This window comes from Entelurus aequoreus, linkage group LG06 (assembly GCF_033978785.1).
Source record: "Entelurus aequoreus isolate RoL-2023_Sb linkage group LG06, RoL_Eaeq_v1.1, whole genome shotgun sequence".
NCBI lineage: Eukaryota > Metazoa > Chordata > Actinopteri > Syngnathiformes > Syngnathidae > Entelurus > Entelurus aequoreus.
In genome coordinates this window covers 35,335,552-35,362,746 of record NC_084736.1, presented here as the reverse complement: position 1 = coordinate 35,362,746, position 27,195 = coordinate 35,335,552, and the positions used below count along the sequence as shown (strand labels likewise).

The window sequence follows — 27,195 nt, the reverse complement described above, 5'->3', positions numbered from 1 at the left end:
TGACATGAGGTGACATAGGGTCACATGAGGTGACATGGGGTCACATGAGGTGACATAGGGTCACATGAGGTGACATGGGGTCACATGAGGTGACATAGGGTCACATGAGGTGACATAGGGTCACATGAGGTGACATAGGGTCACATGAGGTGACATGAGGTGACATAGGGTCACATGAGGTAACATGGGGTGACATAGGGTCACATGAGGTGACATGGGGTGACATAGGGTCACATGAGGTGACATGGGGTGACATAGGGTCACATGAGGTGACATAGGGTCACATGAGGTGACATGGGGTGACATAGGGTCACATGAGGTGACATATGGTCACATGAGGTGACATATGGTCACATGAGGTGACATGAGGTGACATAGGGTCACATGAGTTGACATAGGGTCACATTGAGGTGACATAGGGTGACATAGGGTCACATGAGGTGACATGGGGTGACATGAGGTGACATGGGGTGACATGAGGTGACATGAGGTCACATGAGGTGACATGAGGTGACATAGGGTCACATGAGGTGACATGAGGTGACATAGGGTCACATGAGGTGACAGAGGATCACATGAGGTGACAGAGGATCACATGAGGTAACATAGGGTGACATTAAGTGACATAGGGTCACACGAGGTGACATGAGGTGACATGAGGTGACATGAGGTGACATAGGGTGACATCAGGTGACATGAGTTGACATAGGGTGACATAGGGTCACATGAGGTGACATAGGGTGACATGAGGTGACATAGGGTGACATGAGGTGACATAGGGTGACATGAGGTGACATAGGGTCACATGAGGTGACATAGGGTCACATGAGGTGACATAGGGTCACATGAGGTGACATAGGTCACATGAGGTGACATGAGGTGACATAGGGTCACATGAGGTGACAGGAGGTGACATGGGGTCACATGAGGTGACATGAGGTGACATGAGGTGACATAGCGTGACATAGGGTCACATGAGGTGACATAGGGTCACATGAGGTGACATAGGGTCACATGAGGTGACATGAGGTGACATAGGGTCACATGAGGTGACATGGGGTCACATGAGGTGACATGGGGTCACATGAGGTGACATAGGGTGACATAGGGTCACATGAGGTGACATAGGGTCACATGAGGTGACATGAGGTGACATAGGGTCACATGAGGTAACATGGGGTGACATAGGGTCACGTGAGGTGACATGGGGTGACATAGGGTCACGTGAGGTGACATGGGGTGACATAGGGTCACATGAGGTGACATGAGGTGACATAGGGTCACATGAGGTGACATGAGGTGACATAGGGTCACATGAGGTGACATGAGGTGACATAGGGTCACATGAGGTGACATGGGGTGACATAGGGTCACATGAGGTGACATATGGTCACATGAGGTGACATGAGGTGACATAGGGTCACATGAGTTGACATAGGGTCACATTGAGGTGACATAGGGTGACATAGGGTCACATGAGGTGACATGGGGTGACATGAGGTCACATGAGGTCACATGAGGTGACATAGGGTCACATGAGGTGACATGAGGTGACATAGGGTCACATGAGGTGACAGGGTGACAGAGGATCACACGAGGTGACAGAGGGTCACATGAGGTAACATAGGGTGACATTAAGTGACATAGGGTCACATGAGGTGACATGGGGTCACACGAGGTGACATAGGGTCACATGAGGTGACATGAGGTGACATAGGGTCACATGAGGGGACATAGGGTGACATGAGGTGACATGGGGTGACATGAGGTGACATGGGGTGACATAGGGTCACATGAGGTGACATGAGGTGACATAGGGTCGGTCACATGAGGTGACATGGGGTGACATTGGGTCACATGAGGTGACATAGGGTCGGTCACATGAGGTGACATAGGGTGACAGAGGGTCACATGAGGTAACATAGGGTGACATGAGGTGACATAGGTTCGGTCACATAGGGTGACATAGGGTCACATGAGGTGTCATAGGGTGACAGGCGGTCACATGAGGTGACAGAGGGTCACATGAGGTGACAGACGGTCACATGAGGTGACAGAGGGTCACATAAGGTGACAGACGGTCACATGAGGTGACAGAGGGTCAGATAAGGTGACATAGGGTGACATGAGGTGACAGAGGGTCACACAAGGTGACAGAGGGTCACATGAGGTGACATAGGGTCACATGAGGAGACATAGGGTCACATGAGGTGACATGAAGTGACATATGGTCACATGAGGAGACATAGGGTCACATGAGGAGACATGAAGTGACATAGGGTCACATGAGGAGACATAGGGTCACATGAGGTGACATAGGGTCACATGAGGTGACATAGGGTGACATGAGGTGACATAGGGTGACATAGGGTGACATGAGGTGACATAGTGTCACATGTGGGGACATAGTGTCACATGTGGTGACATAGGGTGAATTTAGATGACACAGTGTCACATTAGGTGACATAGGGTCACAAGAGGTCATATGACATGACATAGTCTCACATGAGGTGACATAGTGTCACATCAGGTGACATAGTGTCACATTAGGTGACATGAGGTGACATAGGATCACATGAGGTGACATAGGGTCACATGAGGTGACAGTGTCACATGAGGTGACATAGTGTCACATTAGGTGACATGAGGTGACATAGGATCACATGAGGTGACATAGGGTCACATGAGGTGACATTGGGTGACATGAGGTGACATAGTGTCACATGAAGTGACAGTGTCACATGAGGTGACATAGTGTCACATGAGGTGACATAGTGTCACATGAGGTGACATGAGGTGACATAGTGTCACATGAGGTGACATGAGGTGACATAGTGTCACATTAGGTGACATGAGGTGACATAGGATCACATGAGGTGACATGAGGTGACATAGGGTGACATGAGGTGACATAGGGTGACATGAGGTGACATAGGGTGACATGAGGTCAGCACCTCTCCGTGGTAGATGAGGATCTGGAAGAAGGTGTCCATGAGCAGGATGCGGTCTGGAAGGATGCTGCTGCTGTCCAACAAGACGGGCTGCAAAACAATCAATCAATCATCAATCAATGATGCAGGTGAGGAGAGGAGAGGCTGACCTCTGGTGGACCATTGAAGGAGTAGGCGTAGAGCACAGGCTGGATCATGATGAGCGCCTGGGTCAGGTCCTGGCGGTTGAACTGGTGTCGGTAGTAGGAACTCTCGTCTGGACTGTTGTTGAACACCTGCAGGAAGGGCGAGCGCCTCAGGTGGAACATGAACTGAAACAAGCACAGGTGGTCAACAGCTGCTCAGGTGGAACATGAATTGAAACAAGCACAGGTGGTCAACAGCTGCTCAGGTAACTGATGGATGCATGCTGCTCACCTGGGGGTACAAGGAGAAGGTCTCTGAGAACCTGAAGGAGTTGGGGTCGTCTTTGTGGTAATCTCCAAACTTCTGGCACTGAAACATAGCAGACCAGGACTATTCTAGTCACTAATCATCTCTAACCTTCATACATCTACACCCGAACTATTCTAGTCACTAATCATCTCTAACGTTCATACATCTACACCCGGACTATTCTAGTCGCTAATCATCTCTAACCTTCATACATCTACACCCGGACTATTCTAGTCACTAATCATCTCTAACCTTCATACATCTACATCCGGACTATTCTAGTCACTAATCATATCTAACCTTCAAACATCTACACCCGGACTATTCTAGTCACTAATCATCTCTAACCTTCATACATCTACACCCGGACTATTCTAGTCACTAATAATCTCTAAAATTCACACATCCACACCAGGACTATTGTAGTCACTAATCATCTCTAACATTCACACATCCACACCAGGACTATTGTGGTCACTAATCACCTCTAACGTTCACACATCCACACCAGTACTATTGTAGTCACTAATCACCAATCATCTCTAACGTTCACACATTTCCACCAGGACTATTGTAGTCACTAATCACCAACCATGACTAAGTGTCCTGGACTCACCAGTCTGATGAGTTGTCGGTCCAACCACCTGAGAACATCTGGCCCCTCCTCCGTCTCTGCACGATACACCGCCAGCCTGGCCATCAAGATGGCGGCCGCCTCTTGATCAAAGGAGGCAGCGATGGTCTGGATCTGAGTCTGAGCGTCCGCCCAGCTGCAAATCACATGACATGAGCAGAAGGTGTGGGGTGGAGGGACTAGATAGAGACTTACTTCCTGGCGATGGTGGACACTCGGATGCGTCTTAGTCCTGACGAGTGTTGGTAGTGGGTGACAAACTGTAGAGCTCCACGACCTCCTTGGGGGATGGGTGCATTGTGCTGCAAGTGGAGCACATCTTCCTCATATTATCTCATCTTATCTTATCTCAGCCCACCATCTTAGTACCTGATTGACCACCTCAAAGTACAGCGCCACGGTGGTGCTGGGGTCCAAGGCGCACATCTTCCATTGACAGCTTCCACCACAGCCGATCTCCTAGGAGGACATGACACCACACCACTGTGGGCTCAGGTCAAAGGTGAGAGGGGCCACCTACGTTTTCAGAGACGCAGGGTCCTTTGGCATGGAGGGACACGCAGGGTCCGATGGCACCGGACACTTTGATCTCTCTGGACGTCTGAAAGGCATCACAGTCTGGAGAAAGGCATGCGGGCGGAGAGGGGGCGTGGCTTCTACCTTGACTTCCAGCGTGGCGCCGAAGGCCATCTTGAAGCAGCCCTGAACGTCTTTGGTGAAAACTCTTTGGAAGGTTTGTTTGAACAACGACGTGTTGAAGGAGTCAGCCATCACCATGTAGCCTCTACACACACACACACACACACACACACACACACACACACACACCCACACACATAGTCAGGAACAACAAGGAGTGTGTGTGTGTGTGTGTGTGTGTGTGTGTGTGTGTGTGTGTGTGTGTGTGTGTGTGTGTGTGTGTGTGTGTGTGTGTGTGTGTGTGTGTGTACCCTGTGTTGTTGGCGCAGCACTTCATCTCCAGAAGTCCAGTCTGGTCAAGTGCACACGCATAGATGTCCATCACATGACCGTTAGCAGATGCCCTGTTGGCCAACGCTTCGTAATGCTGACACAAAACATACATTGTGACATTAATTAGAATTATAATAACACAAAATATACATGGTGTCATTAATAATGATTATAATAATAACACTAGAGATGTCCGATAATGGCTTTTTTTGCCGATTTTTTTTTAACATGCCTCAAAACAGCTGCTTGGAATTTGGGACATGCTCTCCCTGAGAGAGCATGAGGAGGTTGAGGTGGGCTGGGTTGGGGGGGTGGGGGGGTGGGGGGAGTGGGGGCTGGGTTGGGGGAGGGGGGGGGAGTTGCGGGTGATGTATATTGTAGCGTCCCGGAAGAGTTAGTGCTGCAAGGGGTTCTGGGTATTTGTTCTGTTGTGTTTATGTTGTGTTACAGTGCGGATGTTCTCCCGAAATGTGTTTGTCATTCTTGTTTGGTGTGGGTTCACAGTGTGGCGCATATTTGTAACCGTGTTAAAGTTGTTTATATGGCCACCCTCAGTGTGACCTGTATGGCTGTTGACCAAGTATGACTGGCATTCACTTGAGTGTGTGAAAAGCTGTAGGTATTGTGTGATTGGGCCGGCACGCAAAGGCAGTGCCTTTAAGGTTTAATGGCGTATGTACTTCTCCCTACGTCCGTGTACCACTCCGTACAGCGGCGTTTTAAAAAGTCATACATTTTACTTTTTGAAACCGATACCGATCATTTCCGACATTACATTTTAAAGCATTTATAGGCCGATAATATCGGCATTCCAATATTATCGGACATCTCTAAATAACACAAAACAAACATTGTGTCATTAATTATGATTCATAAGAGAAAACATACATTGTGTCATTAATTATGATTCATAATAAGACAAAACTTACGTCATGCCATTAATTATGATTCATAATACCACAAAACATACATGGTGTCATTAATTATGATTCATAATAAGACAAAACACACATCATGTCATTATTTATGAATCATAATAACACAAAACATACATTGTGACATTAATTATGATTCATAATAACACAAAACATACATTGTGACATTAATTATGATTCATAATAACACAAAACATACATCATGTCATTAATTATGATTATAATAAGACAAAACATACATCAAGTCATTAATTATGATTATAATAACACAAAACCTACATTGTGTCATTAATTATGATTATAATAACACAAATTATACATGTCATTAATTATGATTAGAATGAGACAAAACATACATTGTCATTAGTTATGATTCATAATAACACAAAACATAGATTGTGTCATTAATTATGATTCATAATCAACATTCACCATTTATTTGTATTCCTTTCATGAACATGCATATATACAAGTATATAAACTGCATATATACAATTATATAAACTGCATATATACAAGTATATAAAACAGAGCTGTTTGTATTGGGATACAATGGTGTCCTAATACTTCCGCTTCAACCCTTGACGTCACGCGCAAACGTCATCATACCTAGATGTTTTCAGCCGGAAGTTTCCCAGGAAATTTAAAATTGCACTTTATAAGTTAACCCGGCCGTATTGGCATGTGTTGCAATGTTAAGATTTCATCATTGATATATAAACTATCAGACTGCGTGGTCGGTAGTAGTGGGTTTCAGTAGGCCTTTAAGGCGCGCACAAAAGGCGGAAGTACAAACTTGGCTATGAAAATAATAAGCTAGCACAAAGCAGAAACTATGAACATGAAACAAAACTCGCTAACTGTGACATGAACAAACAAAACTTACGTGGCATGGCATGAAGCATAACTATGAACGGGCATGAGTATCAGAAGTCGCAAGGGTACAGAAGTAAACAGAGTTAATGTCGCCAGACCGACTGCCTGGCAACTACAAGCTTAAATAATAGTGTCTTGATTACAACAGGTGCGTGTGTCCAAATGAGTCCGGTGCGTGAGTCCAAATGCATGACAGGTGAAACCAATGAGTAGTCATGGAAACAAAAACAATGGAGCGTAAACAGAAACTAAAAAGAGTCCAAAAACCAAACATAACTAAACAAAACAAAACATGATCCAAAAGACATGACAGTTTGCTAAGCTAGGTCCTACATTTACAAAGAATTTATTTAATTCATTGACAATTACATCTTTGTTTTCAATTAACATATTATCTTTTTTTAAATATCTAGGTAGTTCTGTTCGCCTTATCCTATTCCCTATTGCTGTATTCAAAATATTCCATGTAGCCTTTATGTTATTTTTATTTTCATGCAACATTCTTTTGTAATATTCCCTTTTTGCTTGTCTCAATATATTGGTCAACTTGTTTTTGTAGTTATTATTATTATTATTATTTTCAGCATTCTCTGTTCTTGATTTGATAAACTCCTTATAAAGTCTATTTTTCTTTTTATATACATTTTTCAAAGTGTTTGTCATCCAAGGTGCATTATTTTGCCTTTGTTTAGATCTGCATCGAACCACAGGACAATGCTTGTTATACAGAGTAATAACATGTTGAAGAAAATAATCATAGACAGTGTTTATATCGTCTGTGTACACCTCTTTCCACTCTTGTTTTAATAGCTCATTACACTACTTGTTAATATGATTGACACTTATTTTCCTCTTAAGTATTTGATGCTATGTTCTTTTAGTCAATTGATAGTCAAATATTGCAAATATAGGCACATGATATAATAAGACATATCATAGATTGTGTCATTAATTATGGTTCATAATAACACAAAACATACATGGTGTCATTAATTATGATTCATAATTAGACAAAACACACATGGTGTCATTAATTATGATTCATAGGACAAAACATACATTGTGTCATTAATTATGATTCATAATAAGACAAAACATAGATTGTGTCATTAATTATTATTCATAATAAGACAAAACATACATTGTGTCATTAATCATGATGATTCATAATAAGACAAAACACAGATTGTGTCATTAATTATGATTCATAATAATACAAAACATAGATTGTGTCATTAATTATAATTCATAATAACACAAAACATACATTGTGTCATTAATCATGATTCATAATAAGACAAAACATAGATGGTGTCATTAATTATGATTCATAATAAGACAAAACATAGATGGTGTCATTAATTATGATTCATAATAAGACAAAACAGGAAGTGAAAGAGGAAGTTACCTTGGAGGCCTTCTTCATGAACTTGGCATTATCTTTTTCGATGTCATGCCAAGACCTGATGGGTGTCTTCAGATCGTCTCCCACCACCATGCCGGGACCCTGCGTGGCTGGACCCCCGACGAAGGTCATGATGCGAGCACCCGTGTTGGGAAAGGCGCACTAAAGGGAGGAGCCAAGGGAAGGTAGCTTGTGACAAGATAACCACGCTCCTAAACCAGTCTACCTCCAGCAGGCCCACAGCGATGGACATGGCCACGCCCAGCGAGCGCAGAGGACGCCGGCCCTGGACCACGGGCCAACAGTCTCTCTGAACATCCCCCAGAAGGTCCGTCAAGTTCATGTCCACTTTTTGGAGCGGCTGCAGGAATCTAAAAATAGTACTTCTTTTAACATATAGTCAACTATTTTATATATAAACATATGATCAACTTCTATTATATATAAACATATAATCAACTAATTTGTATATGAACATATGATCACCTATTTTATATATAAACATATGATCAACTATTTTATATATAAACATATAATCAACTATTTTATATTTAAACATATAATCAACTATTTTATATATAAACATATAATCAACTGTAAATAATCAAATGTATATACTTGTTCTTATGCTTTCTGAACTCACCATGTTCTCTGCTCGCTGTACATATCCTACCAAGTCAGACCTACACTGTTTCAATGTCCATTTCTCTGATGATGCAATTGTTGATGACACAAGTGCTGATATCAACCAAACCCTCCTCATCCCACCCCCCGTATTGTAAATAATGTAAATAATTCAATGTATATACTCTGATGATTAACTTGTGTGATGACTCTATTATGATGATAGTATATATTTGTACCATGAATTGATTTACGTGGACCCCGACTTAAACAAGTTGAAAAACTTATTCGGGTGTTACCATTTAGTGGTCAATTGTACGGAATATGTACTGTACTGTGCAATCTGCTAATAAAAGTTTCAATCAATCAATCAAAACTAATTTATATATAAACATAAGATCAAGTATTTTATATATAAACATATAAACAACTATTTTATATATAAACATATGATTAACTATTTTTATATATAAACATATAATCAACTGTTTTATATATAAACATATAATCAACTAATTTATATATAAACATAAAATCAACTATTTTATATATAAACATATAATCAATTATTTTATATATAAACATAATTAACTATTTTATATATCAACATATGATCAACTAATTGATATATAAACATATTATCAACTAATTTATATATGAACCTTTATTCAACTAATTTATATATAAACATCCATCATCCATTTTCTACCGCTTGTCCCTTTATCAACTATTTTATATATAAACATATAATCAACCAATTTATATATAAACATATGATCAACTAATTTATATATAAACATATGTTCAACTATTTTATACATAAACATGATCAATTAATTCATATGTAAACATATGATCAACTAATTTATATATGAACATATAATCAACTATATTTTTATAAAGTGTACATACACTTGTAAAGAACATGATGTCATGGCTGTCTTGACTTTCCAATTATTTCTACAACTCTTATTTTTTTGTAATAGAGTGATAGGAGCACATACTTGTTGGTCACAAAAAACATTCATGAAGTTTGCTTCTTTTATGAATTTATTATGGGTCTACTGAAAATGTGAGCAAATCTGCTGTGTCAAAAGTATACATACAGCAATGTTAATATTTGCTTACATGTCCCTTGGCAAGTTTCACTGCAATAAGGCGCTTTTGGTAGCCACCCACAAGATTCTGCTTGAATTTTTGACCACTCCTCTTGACAAAATTGGTGCAGTTCAGCTAAATGTGTTGGTTTTCTGATATGGACTTGTTTCTTCAGCATTGTCCACACGTTTAAGTCAGGACTTTGGGAAGGCCATTCTAAAACCTTCATTCTAGCCTGATTTAGCCATTCCTTTACTACTTTTGACATGAGTTTGGGGTCATTGTCCTGTTGGAACACCCAACTGCGCCCAAGACCCAACCTCCGGGCTGAAGATTTTAGCTTGTCCTGAAGAATTTGGAGGTAATCTCCTTTTTCATTGTCCCATTTAAAGCACCAGTTCCATTGGCAGCAAAACAGGCCCAGAGCATAATACTACCACCACCATGCTTGACGGTAGGTATGGTGTTCCTGGGATTAAAGGCCTCACATTTTCTCCTCCAAACATATTGCTGAGTATTGTGGCCAAACAGCTCCATTTTTGTTTCATCTGACCACAGAACTTTCCTCCAGAAGGTCTTATCTTTGTCCATGTGATCAGCAGCAAACTTTAGACGAGCCTTAAGGTGTGGCTTCTGGAGCAAAGGCTTCCTTCTTGCATGGTAGCCTCTCAGTCCATGGCGATGCTTGACTGTGGACAATGACACCTGTGCTCCAGCAGCTTCCAGTTCATTGCAGACCTGCTTTTTGGTGGTTCTCGGTTGACTCTTGATCATCCTGACCAATTTTCTCTCAGCAGCAGGTGATAGCTTGCGTTTTCTTCCTGATCGTGGCAGTGACAAAACTGTGCCATGCACTTCAGACTTACAAACAATTGTCTGCACAGTTGCTCTTGGGACCTTAAGCTGCTCTGAAATGGCTCCAAGTGACTTTCCTGACTCGTTCAAGTCAATGATTAATTTTTTCAGATCTGTGCTGAGTTCCTTTGACTTTCCTCATTGTGGCGTTTGTAACCGAGTCTAATGACTGCATCACATGAGCCATATTTAAATGGGCTCAGAGAAGTCAACAGGTGTTGTCAATCATAATAACTCACATGAAGTTAGGAGGCCATGAAGCTCATTTGATTTGATTGTAACTTTTCTACATCACCAAAATTGATCATGTATGTTGCTGTATGAGCCAGCAGATTTGCTCACATTTTCAGTAGACTCATAATAAATTCATAAAAGAACCAAACTTCATGAATGTTTTTTGTGGCCAACAAGTATGTACGCCAATCACTCTATCACAAAAAAATAAGAGTTGTAGAAATGATTGGAAACTCAAGACAGCCATGACATTATGTTCTTTACAAGTGTATTTACACTTTTGACCACGACTGTATAAACCAGGGGTCACCAACGCGGTGCCCGCGGGCACCAGGTCGCCCATAAGGACCAGATGAGTCGCCCGCGGGCCTGTTCTAAAAAAAAAAATTAAAAAAAAAAATTAAAAAAAAAAAAAACATTATTTTTTTTAAAATTAAATCTACATAGAAAAAACACAAGATACACTTTCAATCAGTGCATCAACCCAAACAACCTCCCCCATTCACACTCATCCACACCCACTCACACAAAAGGGGTTATTTCTTTCTGCTACCAATATTCTGGTTCCCACAACATAGACAACACATCTGCAAGGGACACAGTCCCTGAAGCACACATGATTGTATAGGCTGCTGGTCCACTAACATTTTCATTAATTACTATTTTTTATGTAATTATTTTTATATTGTTTTACTTTCTTTTTTATCCAAGAAAATGTTTTTTATTTATTTATCTTATTTTATTTTATTTTTTTAAAAAGGGCCTTATCTTCAACAGACCAGGTTGTCAATGAAATTAGATTTGTTTAAAGGGTTTTTTAAACCAGGCCCAGTCCAGATAATGTCCAAGTCGGACTCAGCAACACACACCTTCATTAATGTACATAGAAAAAAATTAGGGAACACAACAGATTGCATATAATTCATAAACAAAATTACATTTTCAAAATAAGCATTTATGTACAGTCCAGATTATGTCCAGGTCACTCAAATTAGGGAACACAACAACAGATATCATATAATCTATAAACATAATTATACTTTCAAAATAAGCCTTTGAGGACTTCTCATCTTTTTTTTAATGTTTTTTGGCATCATTATCGTTTTCAACCATGTAACTTTCTAAAGTTAGAAAATACTGAATAAATGTTTTAAAGAAAGTAATACTAAGTGAATATCTGGTTTTGGCCTTAAAAATAAACATTTTACTGAGTACTATAATTAAATTGACTAAATCATGATTGTCAATGAACTCTCCTAAAATAACAGAAACCACATTAAGCTTCATAAACAAACCAATCCTTAAACACATTTTTTCAACTTCCACCCAAAACAAAGACACAATATGACAATACCAAAACAAATGCAGGGTGGATTCAGGCTCCTGACAACAAAATCGGCAATCATCTGACTCTGTCATACTCCATAATTTTAACATTTTCCCTGTGGGTAAGAAGTTATAAATTATTTTAATTTGAAAATAACGATTTTGCACATCGATAGTGGTTTTATAGATTAGTTTGAATATGGCATCCCATGGCAACGGGCAGTCAAAAAAGTCCTCCCATTTTCCATTTGTGTTGTATGAGGCAGCCTTCAAAGATTTCTTTATTAAATAAAAATTATATATTTTTCTATTTATTTTAGTTCATTTTTGCCAACCAGAATTTCTTATTAGAGGTTTACAAACTAATAATTTAGCAGTTCCATAATTAATTATTTGTTTCCATCTTTTCCCAATTACTCCAGTTAGTTGATAAAATGAAAAGCTTGAGCAAGCATCACCATACATAGCTCTAAATTCATCATACTTCATAATTTTAATATTCTCATTGATAATATCATTGACAAAAATTATTCTTCTTTCAAACATATTTTTCCAAAAGAAAGGCTTTCCATCTATTACAATATTAGAGTTCATCCATATTAACTGCTGCAAAATATTGTCTCTTTTTTCTGGCACATAAAATTGAAAACACCACTATGAGTGGATTGTTTCCTTTATGAACCCCGCCATGTTTCCCAGCAGACTCTCTGGGAGGGATTACTTGTAAAAAAGGATACAATTTCTTTTGATACAGTACATGTTTTTTGTCCAAAAGGACATTTGTGTACCACTCAATGTTTAAATACATCTTTGGAACAATTGATGCTTTTAAAGACAGACACATAGCTTCAAGGTTGAGAAGTTTCAGGCCCCCATATTCATACTCTTTATACAAAACCTTTCTTTTAATCTTTTCTGGTTTGCCGTTCCAGACAAAATCGAAGACCCTCCGCTCATAAATCTTAAAAAAGTTTTGTGATGGAGCTGGTAATGACAAAAACAAATAAATAAATTGAGGAATAATTAACGAGTTGGCAATAGACATTTTACCATACAAGGTTAGGGATTTCCCTTTCCATAATTGCATAATTTTGTCCAGCTTTCTTAGTCGATTATCATAATTTACTGAGCCTAGATCTTCCCGATTTTCTGGGACAACAACACCAAGTATGTTAACTGGTCCATCTGTCCACAAAACAGGCACTTTGCATTCCATTCGAAAGGACGTTCCCTTTAGATTTCCGATCCTTAACATTTTACATTTATCATAATTAAGCTTAAGGCCAGATTGCTGTGAAAATATGTCCAAAAGATTAAGAAGGTTCCGTAAACAATGAGGAAAAATCTTATCTTTGTGAATCAGCCTTTTCTGACATGAACTTCATCAAGAACAAACACAGAACACGCCTCACTGATGCACATCTGCAAGACTCACTCAGAGTTGCAGTGTCAAGTTACACACCAGAGTACAACACACTAGTTAACAGCATGCAATGCCAGGCTTCCCACTAACTGACAAAGAAACAGATAACAGATTTGGTGTCCAGTTCAAAGTGTGACATGATTTAAAAATTTGAGAGTTTACTTTTGTATTTTACATGACTTATTATTTGTACAAACATGGTGCAAAGTAATTCATGATTTGTTAAAAAATGTTAGTGGCTAGCTAGTTAAAATGGGATATTGTGATTTCACAAGACTGTCTTAGAAGTGATCATTTGAAAATGTTCAATTTGAAAAATGTGCACTTAGAGAAAATATAAAAATAAAGTGTTGCATATTGATATTTATCTGTTTCTATATATATTTATTGTGAGAAATCATTAAGATGATCAGTGTTTCCACAAAGATACATATCATTAATTATTAATTATAACAGAGTTAAAGGTAAATTGAGCAAATTGGCTACTTCTGGCCATTTATTTAAGTGTGTATCTAACTGGTAGCCCTTCGCATTAATCAGTACCCAAGAAGTAGCCCTTGGTTTCAAAAAGGTTGGTGACCCCTGGTATAAACCATCCATCCATCCATTTTCTACCGCTTGTCCCTTTTGGGTTCGCGGGGGGTGCTGGAGCCTATCTCAGCTGCATTCGAGCGGAAGGCGGGGTATATATATAAAGATATGATCAACTATTTTATATATAAACATATGATCAACTAATTTATATGTAAACATATGATCAATTAATTCATATATAAACATGATCAATTAATTTATATATGAACATATAATCAACGAATGTATATATAAACATATAATCAACTATTTTATATATAAACATATGATCAATTATTTTATGTATAAACATATAATCAAGTAATTTAGATACAAACATAATCAATTATATATAAACATATGATCAAGTAATTTATATACAAACATATGATCAATTAATTTATATATGAACCTTTAGTCAACTAATTTATATGTAGACATATGATCAACTAATTTATATATAAACATATGATCAAGTAATTTATATATAAACATATGATCAAGTAATTTATATATAAAAATATGATCAACTAATTTATATACAAACATAAAATCAACTAATTTATATACAAATAATTTATATATAAACATAAGATTAATTATTTAAAATATAAACATATAATCAACTATTTATATATAAACATGATCAACTAATTTATATTTAAACATATGATCAACTATTTTATATATAAACACATGATCAACTAATTTATGTATAAATACATAATCAACTAATTTATATATAAACCTATATCAACTAATTTATATATAAACATGTAATCAACTATTTATATATAAACATAATCAACTATTTTTATATATAAACATATATCAACTAATTTATATATAAACATATAATCAACTATTTATATATAAACATATAATCAACTATTTATATATAAACATATAATCAACTAATTTATATATAAATATATGATCAACTAATATATATACAAACAATCAATTTATTTGTATACAAACATATGATCAATTATTTTATATACAAACATATAATCAATTATTTTATATATAAACATAATCAACTATTTATATATAAACATATATCAACAAATTTATATATTGTGGCGGGCACTAGGACCATGCTCACACTCAGCAGAATGGGTGTGGTTTGATTGATTGATTGATTGAAACTTTTATTAGTAGATTGCACAGTGAAGTACATATTCCGTACAATTGACCACTAAATGGTAACACCCGAATAAGTTTTTCAACTTGTTTAAGTCGGGGTCCACTTAAATTGATTCATGATACAGATATATACTATTTTCATAATACAGTCGTCACACAAGATAATCATCAGAGTATATACAATGAATTATTTACATTATTTACAATCCGGGGTGTGGGATATGGAGGGGGGGCGGGGGGGGGTGGGGGAGGGGGTTAGGATTGGTTGGTATCAACACTTCATTCATCAACAATTGCATCATCAGAGAAATGGACATTGGAACAGTGTAGGACTGACTTGGTAGGATATGTACAGCAGGTAGTGGACACAGAGAGAGAGATCAGAAAGTATAAGAAAAAGTGTCTACATTTGATTATTTACATTTGATTATTTACATTCGATTATTTACAATCCAAAGAAGTATGATGTGGAAAGGAGGGTGTTAGTTTAGGGTTGAAGTTGCCTGGAGGTGTTGTTTTAGTGCGGTTTTGAAGGAGGATAGAGATGCCCTTTCTTTTACACCTGTTGGGAATGCATTCCACATTGATGTGGCATAGAAAGAGAATGAGTTAAGACCTTTGTTAGATCGGAATCTGGGTTTAACGTGGTTAGTGGAGCTCCCCCTGGTGTTATGGTTATGGCGGTCATTTACGTTAAGGAAGTAGTTTGACATGTACTTCGGTATCAGGGAGGTGTAGCGGATTTTATAGACTAGGCTCAGTGCAAGTTGTTTTACTCTGTCCTCCACCCTGAGCCAGCCCACTTTGGAGAAGTGGGTTGGGGTGAGGTGTGATCTGGGGTGGAGGTCTAAAAGTAACCTGACTAGCTTAATCTGGGATGTTTGGAGTCTAGATTTGAGGGTTTTGGAGGTGCTAGAGTACCAGGAGGTGCATTAGTAATCGAAAAAGGGTTGAACGAGAGTTCCCGTCAGAATCTTCATGGTTCTTTTGTTGACCAGAGAGGAGATTCTGTAGAGAAATCTAGTTTGTTGGTTGACCTTTTTGATTACCTTGGTTGCCATTTTATCACGGGAAAGATTAGCCTCTAGAATGAAACCTAGGTAGGTGACCTCATCTTTCCTGGTAATAACAATGTCACCCACTTTTATAGTGAAGTCATTGACTTTCTTAAGGTTGATGTGGGACGCAAATAGGATGGATTCCGTTTTACCCAAGTGTATGGATAGCTTGTTGTCAGCGAGCCAGGTGCAAATTCTACAGAGTTCAGCACTGAGGATTTTCTCCACCTGTGACTTGTCCTTGCCGAATACCAGCAGGGCCGAGTCATCCGCAAACAAAAACAATTCAGTCGCATGCTGATGACATGTCATTTACGTATATTAGGAACAGTTAAGGCCCTAATATACTGCCTTGGGGGACTCCATAGCTTACTGAGAGGGGGGGTGATTTGATATGTCTTCTTGGGCACACTGTTAAGGTGCTTTTTGTGTTTTATGATTTATTCTCATGTTGGCAGTCTTGCAATAAAGACCTGAGAGAAACAACGCTGTGTTTCTTGCATTTGCCACATTGGTGACCCCGACAATGTTTCACGCAGAAGAGGAAGCTGTGTCTTTTCGGCCATGTCGCCCCAACTCCAGCAACCTGCATTCCCTGCTGGGACAAAGCTTCCGGAGTTCTGGCAGAGCGACCCGGTTTCATGGTTCCAGCACATCGAGGCACTTTTCCACCTGCGAGGAATCGCTGGCGATGACTACTGGTATTACTTGGTCGTAACAGCCCTCGACCAGGCAACCACTCGCCGCGCGATGCAGCTGTTGCGAACGCCTCCACAGAGCAGCAAGTACGCTGCCCTCACACCCATTCTGCTGAATGTGAGCATGGTCCTAGTGCCCGCCATTCAGCCCCCCCCCATTCCCACTGCTTCGGAGATTTACTCTAACTGACGCTGAGAGGGCAGATAGACTTCTTTCCCTGCCTAGTTTAGGCGATAGTACCGCCGTGGATCCAATGGACAGTATGCGGTCGCTGCTGTGCTCCGAGGAGGGCGGGTTCATTTCCCTGCATCTTTTCTTGCGTCAGCTACCACTCCGCTTCTCTGGCCTCCGGCGATTACCGGGGCTTGGCTGGAGAAGCTGACCGGGTGCTTCTGGCTTCCAGATGGTTTGCCGTGCAGAGCGTAGAAGCGCCCCCCCGCGGACGATGGAGAACGCGGACCCAGCGGTAGTGGCAAGAGTCGCTACCCGGAAAAGGCGCGAAGCGAGCCAGTGCTTTTTCCATCAACGATTTGCCGCCAAAGCTCGACGGTGCGTGCCTCCATGCTCCTTCACGACCCCGGGAAACTCAAACGCCGGCGTTCAGTAGCGGCTGTGGGCGAGCTGCTCTTCATCGCTGACTCATCGTCAAGGAGACGTTTCCTGGTGGACTCCGGTTCGCAAGTCAGCCTGTTACCTGCCACGGACGCGGACAAGGCGACAGGTGGCTGCGGGCCGCTGCTGAATGCCGCCAACGGCTCGTCAATCGACACTTTCGGCTCCAGGTTGGTGACTGTGTGCTTCCATAGACGCAAATTCCAGTGGGACTTTGTCATCGCCGCCATCGGTCCCCATTATTGGTGCGGATTTTCTGTGTGCTAATGGACTGCTTGTTGATGTTGCTAACCGGCGATTGATTGATGCTGTGTCTTTTTCAACTTTTACATGTAAGGCGGGGGACTTGGACCGTTAACACACGCTAATTATTTGGTGTCTGGTGACGTTTTTCAGCGTTTGCTGGCGGATTTTCCGTCATTAATCACTCCCGCTTTTTCCACCGCGGAAACTAAACACGGTGTTGAACATTTCATTACCGCGGTGGGCCCGTGGGAATGGGAGGGGGGGGGGGGGGGGGGGGGTTATTGTGTTTTATGATTTATTCTCATGTTGGCAGTCTTGCAATAAAGACCTGAGAGAAACAACGCTGTGTTTCTTGCATTTGCCACAATATAAACATATATCCACTAATTTATATACAAACAAATAATCAAGTAATTTATATATAACCATATATCAACTAATTTATACATAAACATATATCAACTAATTTATATATAAACATATAATCAACTATTCTATACATAAACCTTTAGTCAACTATTTGTATATAAAGTTGTATATAAAGATAAGAGTCCACTACAGAAAGATTGATATAGTGTCACCTGTTGGACTGCGGCTGTTGGGCAGGTTGAGGTCCTCGTCCCTGAGACGCCACGGCTTTGCTCAGACCCAGAAACTCCTGCACCGTTACCCACAATTCATAGCACACGCACAACATTCACCATTAGCATCTGTAGCAAGATGTACATACGCCACATATTCTCCTATTATATTGCTAAATTTACATATATAATACAGTACAAGACATGATATACTGCTATATATTATATACATATATAATACAGTACAAGACATGATATACTGCTATATATTATATACATATACAATACAGTACAAGACATGATATACTGCTATATATTATATACATATATAATACAGTACAAAACATGATATACTGCTATATATTATATACATATATAATACAGTGTAAGACATGATATATAGGTATACTACTATATATTATATACATATATAATACAGTACAAGACATGATATATAGGTATACTACTGTATATTATATACATATATACAAACCCATGTAAATATAAATGGAATACAATGATTTGCAAATCATTTTCAACCCATATTCAGTTGAATATGCTTCAAAGACAACATATTTGATGTTCTAACTGATAAACTTTATTTTTTTTGCAAATAATCATTAACTTTAGAATTTGATGCCAGCAACACGTGACAAAGAAGTTGGGAAAGGTGGCAATAAATACTGATAAAGTTGAGGAATGCTCATCAAACACTTACCGTATTTGGAACATTCCACAGGTGAACAGGCAAATTGGGAACAGGTGGGTGCCATGATTGGGTATAAAAAAAGCTTCCCAAATAATGCTCAGTCTTTCACAACAAAGGATGGTAAAGGTACACACCTTTGTCCACAACTGCGTGAGCAAATTGTTGAACAGTTTAAGAAAAACCTTTCTCAACCAGCTATTGCAAGGAATTTAGGGATTTCACCATCTACGGTCCGTAATATCATCAAAGGGTTCAGAGAATCTGGAGAAATCACTGCACGTAAGCAGCTAAGCCCGTGACCTTCGATCCCTCAGGCTGTACTTTCCATATGAGTTGGGAAATTGTGTTAGATGTAAATATAAACGAAATACAATGATTTGCAAATCATTTTCAACCCATATTCAGTTGAATGCACTACAAAAACAACATATTTGATGTTCAAACTCATAAACTTTTTTTATTTTTTGCAAATAATAATTAACTTAGAATTTCATTGCTGCAACACGTGCCACAGTAGTTGGGAAAGGGCATGTTCACCACTGTTACATCACCTTTCCTTTTAACAACACTCAGTAAACGTTTGGGAACTGAGGAGACACATTTTTTAAGCTTCTCAGGTGGAATTCTTTCCTATTCTTGCTTGATGTACAGCTTAAGTTGTTCAACAGTCCGGGGGTCTCCGTTGTGGTATTTTAGGCTTCATAATGCGCCACACATTTTCAATGGGAGACAGGTCTGGACTACAGGCAGGCCAGTCTAGTACCCGCACTCTTTTACTATGAAGCCACATTGATGTAACACGTGGCTTGGCATTGTCTTGCTGAAATAAGCAGGGGCGTCCATGGTAACGTTGCTTGGATGGCAACATATGTTGCTCCAAAACCTGTATGTACCTTTCAGCATTAATGGGGCCTTCACAGATGTGTAAGTTACCCATGTCTTGGGCACTAATACACCCCCATACCATCACAGATGCTGGCTTTTCAACTTTGCGCCTATAACAATCCGGATGGTTCTTTTCCTCTTTGGTCCGGAGGACACGACGTCCACAGTTTCCAAAAACAATTTGAAATGTGGACTCGTCAGACCACAGAACACTTTTCCACTTTGTATCAGTCCATCTTAGATGAGCTAATGCCCAGCGAAGCCGACGGCGTTTCTGGGTGTTGTTGATAAACGGTTTTCGCCCTGCATAGGAGAGTTTTAACTTGCACTTACAGATGTAGCGACCAACTGTAGTTACTGACAGTGGGTTTCTGAAGTGTTCCTGAGCCCATGTGGTGATATCCTTTACACAATGATGTCGCTTGTTGATGCAGTACAGCCTGAGGGATCGAAGGTCACAGGCTTAGCTGCTTACGTGCAGTGATTTCTCCAGATTCTCTGAACCCTTTGATGATATTACGGACCGTAGATGGTGAAATCCCTAAATTCCTTGCAATAGCTGGTTGAGAAAGGTTTTTCTTAAACTGTTCAACAATTTGCTCACGCATTTGTTGACAAAGTGGTGACCCTCGCCCCATCCTTGTTTGTGAATGACTGAGCATTTCATGGAATCTACTTTTATACCCAATCATGGCACCCACCTGTTCCCAATTTGCCTGTTCACCTGTGGGATGTTCCAAATAAGTGTTTGATGAGCATTCCTCAACTTTATCAGTATTTATTGCCACCTTTCCCAATTTCTTTGTCACGTGTTGCTGGCATCAAATTCTAAAGTTAATGATTCTTTGCAAAAAAAAAAAAGTTTATCAGTTTGAACATCAAATATGTTGTCTTTGTAGCATATTCAACTGAATATGGGTTGAAAATGATTTGCAAATCATTGTATTCCGTTTATATTTACATCTAACACAATTTCCCAACTCATATGGAAACGGGGTTTGTATTATATACATATATAATACAGTACAATACATTATAGATATACTACTATATATTATATACATATATAATACAGTACATGACATGATATATAGGTATACTGCTATATATTATATACATATATATCATGTCTTACACTGTATTATATATGTATATATTATATAGTAGTATACCTATAATGTATTGTACTATATTATATATGTATATAATATATAGTAGTATACCTATAATTTATTGTACTGTATTATATATGTATATAATATATAGTAGTATACCTATATATCATGTCTTTCACTGTATTATACATGTATATAATATATAGCAGTATACCTATATATCATGTCTTACACTGTATTATATGTATATAATATATAGCAGTATACCTATATATCATGTCTTGTACAGTATCAGTGTTTCCCACACATTCATTTATTTGTGGCGGCCCGCCACGAAAGAATTACGTCCGCCACAAATAGATTTTTTTTATTTTGTATTTTTTATTTTATTTTTTTTTTGTCCTGTCCATCTTCTCAGGCAAATCATATAGTTGATGTAGATGCCCATATAGGCTGTTCAGATTTACTTTACAAAAGAGAAGTGTAGAATACTTCTCTTGTTGCCTTATTTGTATTTGACCACTACTGTTTTCTGTTTATTTGTTACTGACTGTGGCAGGACACCTCTGCCTCTGTTTCACTTTATGTTGCTGGTCAATAATATGGTTGTAGTAGTAGGCTAAATTTAAATTATTTAGTATGCACTAATTAAAGGGGCAGAGCTTTAAGAGACATTTTAGCTTTTATATTTTATAATATATAAGATATATTTTTTGTAAGAACCACAATTAATAAATATATTTCAGTGAATAACTTATTGTTCAAATCTGTATATAAATACGTACATAAAGTGTTGTAATTATATTGTAAAATGGATGGATGGATGGATGGATGGATGGATGGATGTTTCAGGGCAAATCACTCTACGGAGACAGCCCTCGCAAAAATGACTAATGATCTATTGCTAACGATGGATTCTGATGCGTCATCTATGTTGCTGCTTCTTGATCTTAGCGCCGCCTTCGATACCGTCGATCATAATATTTTATTAGAGCGTATCAAAACACGTATTGGGATGTCAGACTTAGCCTTGTCTTGGTTTAACTCTTATCTTACTGACAGGATGCAGTGCGTCTCCCATAACAATGTGACCTCGGACTATGTCAAGGTAACGTGCGGAGTTCCCCAGGGTTCGGTTCTTGGCCCTGCACTCTTTAGTATTTACATGCTGCCGCTGGGTGACATCATACGCAAGTACGGTGTTAGCTTTCACTGTTATGCTGATGACACTCAACTCTACATGCCCCTAAAGCTGACCAACACGCCGGACTGTAGTCAGCTGGAGGCGTGTCTTAATGAAATTAAACAATGGATGTCCGCTAACTTTTTGCAACTCAACGCTAAGAAAACGGAAATGCTGATTATCGGTCCTGCTAGACACCAGCATCTATTTAATAATACCACCTTAACATTTGACAACCAAACAATTACACAAGGCGACTCGGTAAAGAATCTGGGTATTATCTTCGACCCAACTCTCTCGTTTGAGTCACACATTAAGAGTGTTACTAAAACGGCCTTCTTTCATCTCCGTAATATCGCTAAAATTCGTTCCATCTTGTCCACTAGCGACGCTGAGATCATTATTCATGCGTTCGTTACGTCTCGTCTCGATTACTGTAACGTATTATTTTCGGGCCTCCCTATGTCTAGCATTAAAAGATTACAGTTGGTACAAAATGCGGCTGCAAGGCTTTTGACAAAAACAAGAAAGTTTGATCATATTACGCCTATACTGGCTCACCTGCACTGGCTTCCTGTGCACTTAAGATGCGACTTTAAGGTTTTACTACTTACGTATAAAATACTACACGGTTTAGCTCCAGCCTATCTCGCCGATTGTATTGTACCATATGTCCCGGCAAGAAATCTGCGTTCAAAGAACTCCGGCTTATTAGTGATTCCCAGAGCCAAAAAAAAGTCTGCGGGCTATAGAGCGTTTTCTATTCGGGCTCCAGTACTCTGGAATGCCCTCCCGGTAACAGTTAGAGATGCTACCTCAGTAGAAGCATTTAAGTCCCATCTTAAAACTCATTTGTATAATCTAGCCTTTAAATAGACCCCCCCTTTTTTAGACCAGTTGATCTGCCGTTTCTTTTCTTCTCTCCTCTTCTCCCCTGTCCCTTGCGAGGGGGAGTTGCATAGGTCCGGTGGCCATGGATGAAGTGCTGGCTGTCCAGAGCCGGGACCCCGGGTGGACCACTAGCCTGTGCATCGGTTGGGGACATCTCTGCGCTGCTGACCCGTCTCCGCTCGGGATGGTTTCCTGTTGGCCCCGCTGTGGACTGGACTCCCGCTGATGTGTTGGATCCACTGTGGACTGGACTTTCACAATGTTATGTCAGACCCACTCGACATCCGTTGCTTTCGGTCTCCCCTAGAGGGGGGGGGTTACCCACATATGCGGTCCTCTCCAAGGTTTCTCATAGTCATTCACCGACGTCCCACTGGGGTGAGTTTTTCCTTGCCCGTATGTGGGCTCTGTACAGAGGATGTCGTTGTGGCTTGTACAGCCCTTTGAGACACTTGTGATTTAGGGCTATATAAATAAACATTGATTGATTGATTGATTGATTGATTGATGGATGGATGGATGGATGGACGTTTAAAACAAAACTGTTATTATTAATTAGTAAGTATACATTTTTTGAGCCTTTTTAGAGAAAATCATATCATTGTAGTAAATTATGCAAATCACTCGATGATGTCATGGTGACCACGCCCATATCCACGCCCATAGTCACGCCCCCACCGCCACAGGTATCTTGGTAGTTTATGGGAAACACTGAGTATTATATATGTATATAATATATAGTAGTATACCTATAATGTATTATATATGTATATAATATATAGTAGTATACCTATATATCATGTCTTACACTGTATTTATACATGTATATAATATATAGCAGTATACCTATACATCACGTCTTACACTGTATTATATATAGGTATACTGCTATATATTACATACATGTATAATACAGTACAAGACGTTATAGGTATACTACTATATATTATATACATATATAATACAGTACAAGACATGATATATAGGTATACTGCTATATATTATATACATATAATAGTGTAAGACATGATATATAGGTATACTGCTATATATTATATACATGTATAATACAGTGAAAGACATGATATATACCGGTAGGTATACTACTATGTATTATATACATATATAATACAGTACAAGACATGATATATAGGTATACTACTATATATTATATACATATATAATACGGTACAATACAAGATAAATAAGTATACTACTATATATTATATATATATATATATAATACAGTACAAGTTCTATAGGTATACTACTATAAATTATATACATATATAATACAGTACAAGATCTATAGGTATACTACTATATATCATATACATATATAATACAGTACAAGATCTATAGGTATACTACTATATATTATATACATATGTAATACAATACAAGATCTATAGGTATACTACTATATATTATATACATATGTAATACAATACAAGAGCTATAGGTATACTACTATATATTATATACATATGCAATACAATACAAGATATATATGTATACTACTATATATTTTATACATATATAATACAGTGCTAGATATATAGGTATACTACTATATATAATATAATATATATATATATATATATATATATATATATATATATATATATATATATATATATATATATATATATATATATATATAAAATACAGTACAAGATTTAGAGATATATTACAATATTATATATACAGTATATATATATAGTATATAGTAGTATACATATAGATCTTGTACTGTATTATATATACAATATATATTAGTATATCTATAGATCTTGTACTGTATTTTTTATATATATATATATATATATATACTACTATATATTATATACATATGCAATACAATACTAGATACAGTATATAGGTATACTACTATATATTATATACATATGCAATACAAGATACAGTATATAGGTATACTACTATATATATATATATATATATATATATATATATATATATAAAATAAAATACAGTACAAGATTTAGAGATATATTACAATATTATATATACAGTATATATATAATATATAGTAGTATACATATAGATCTTGTACTGTATTATATATACAATATATATTAGTATATCTATAGATCTTGTACTGTATTTTTTTTATATATATATATATATATATATATATATATATATATATATACTACTAAATATTATATACATATGCAATACAATACTAGATACAGTATATAGGTATACTACTATATATTATATACATATGCAATACAAGATACAGTATATAGGTATACTACTATATATATATATATATATATATATATATATATATATATACACACACTACCGTTCAAACGTTTGGGGTCACATTGAAATGTCTTTATTTTTGAAGGAAAAGCACTGTACTTTTCAATGAAGATAACTTTAAACTAGTCTTAACTTTAAAGAAATACACTCTATACATTGCTAATGTGGTAAATGACTATTCTAGCTGCAAATGTCTGGTTTTTGGTGTAATATCTACATAGGTGTATAGAGGCCCATTTCCAGCAACTATCACTCCAGTGTTCTAACGGTACAATGCAATGTGTTTGCTCATTGGCTCAGAAGGCTAATTGATGATTAGAAAACCCTTGTGCAATCATGTTCACACATCTGAAAACAGTTTAGCTCGTTACAGAAGCTACAAAACTGACCTTCCTTTGAGCAGATTGAGTTTCTGGAGCATCACATTTGTGGGGTCAATTAAACGCTCAAAATGGCCAGAAAAAGAGAACTTTCATCTGAAACTTGACAGTCTATTCTTGTTCTTAGAAATGAAGGCTATTCCACAAAATTGTTTGGGTGACCCCAAACTTTTGAACGGTAGTGTGTATGTATATATATATATATATATATATATATATATATATATATATATATATATATATATATATATATATATATATATATATATATATATATATATATATATATAATACAGTACAAGATCTATAGGTATACTACTATATACATGTATATGTGACACATTCAATCAGGAAGTAGGTCAGAGTAGAGGAATCCCTTGTTAGCTGCTGTTAATTGCTATGAAGGACTTATTTGTCATCACACTTCAACCTCATACATAATGCTCCCTGAGGCTGAGCCAATCAGAGGCCACCATACTGAGGTGGAGTCGTACCTGCAGCTGTTTGGCGCTCAGGTCTTTGGTGCCTTTGAAGACGTAACTCTTGGACACGCCCTCACAGCCCAGCTCATGCACGTGGATGATGCGGCCCAAGGTGATGAGGCCGACCAGGGCCGTGGGCGGCAGGAGGGACAAGGACATCTGCAGGGACTCCTTCAAGGCCTGCAGGTCCTCGTCGTCCATGCAGGTGTCCACCACGTAGAGGAAGACCAGCGGCATGAGCGGGCCGCGCTGAGGACCCACACGCAGACTCAGTGGGGGCACCACAGCATGCTTGTGGGAGCGGGCCACTCACCTGGACCACGTACTCGATGGTGGAGAACTGAGGAAGCAGCTCGGCCGGTTGGTTGACTTCTGAGATTCCGGAGTAGGACGGCGGGAACTGAAAGGAAAGGGGCACGGAGAGCGCGGGTCAAGCAGGTGGTGGCCACCGGTGCCAGCTGGCAGCTCCTACCTGGTTCCTCTGGTAGCAGAAGTTACACGCCCACAGCTTAGCCCGGTAGTCCACCTGGCTGCAACACAGGTGAGGGAGTGATCACATGACCCCACACTTT

At 38.5% G+C, this 27,195-nt stretch overlaps 1 protein-coding gene across 2 annotated transcripts in view; it reads right to left on the bottom strand.

Annotated features, from left to right (window-relative positions):
* sec23a (Sec23 homolog A, coat complex II component) overlaps positions 1-27,195 on the bottom strand; it is a 61,753-nt gene that overhangs the window by 33,735 nt on the left and 823 nt on the right. For both annotated transcript variants that reach the window (XM_062050632.1, XM_062050631.1), the window contains exons 3-17: positions 27,096-27,153; positions 26,937-27,023; positions 26,636-26,872; positions 18,687-18,763; positions 8,435-8,579; positions 8,212-8,370; positions 4,971-5,086; positions 4,681-4,804; positions 4,541-4,621; positions 4,390-4,479; positions 4,216-4,322; positions 4,003-4,156; positions 3,369-3,446; positions 3,101-3,262; positions 2,955-3,041 (exon numbers count right to left, since the gene is read on the bottom strand). In XM_062050632.1, coding sequence (XP_061906616.1) covers positions 2,955-3,041; positions 3,101-3,262; positions 3,369-3,446; positions 4,003-4,156; positions 4,216-4,322; positions 4,390-4,479; positions 4,541-4,621; positions 4,681-4,804; positions 4,971-5,086; positions 8,212-8,370; positions 8,435-8,579; positions 18,687-18,763; positions 26,636-26,872; positions 26,937-27,023; positions 27,096-27,153 — 1,762 coding nt within the window. The remainder of the gene's footprint in view (positions 1-2,954; positions 3,042-3,100; positions 3,263-3,368; positions 3,447-4,002; positions 4,157-4,215; positions 4,323-4,389; positions 4,480-4,540; positions 4,622-4,680; positions 4,805-4,970; positions 5,087-8,211; positions 8,371-8,434; positions 8,580-18,686; positions 18,764-26,635; positions 26,873-26,936; positions 27,024-27,095; positions 27,154-27,195) is intronic.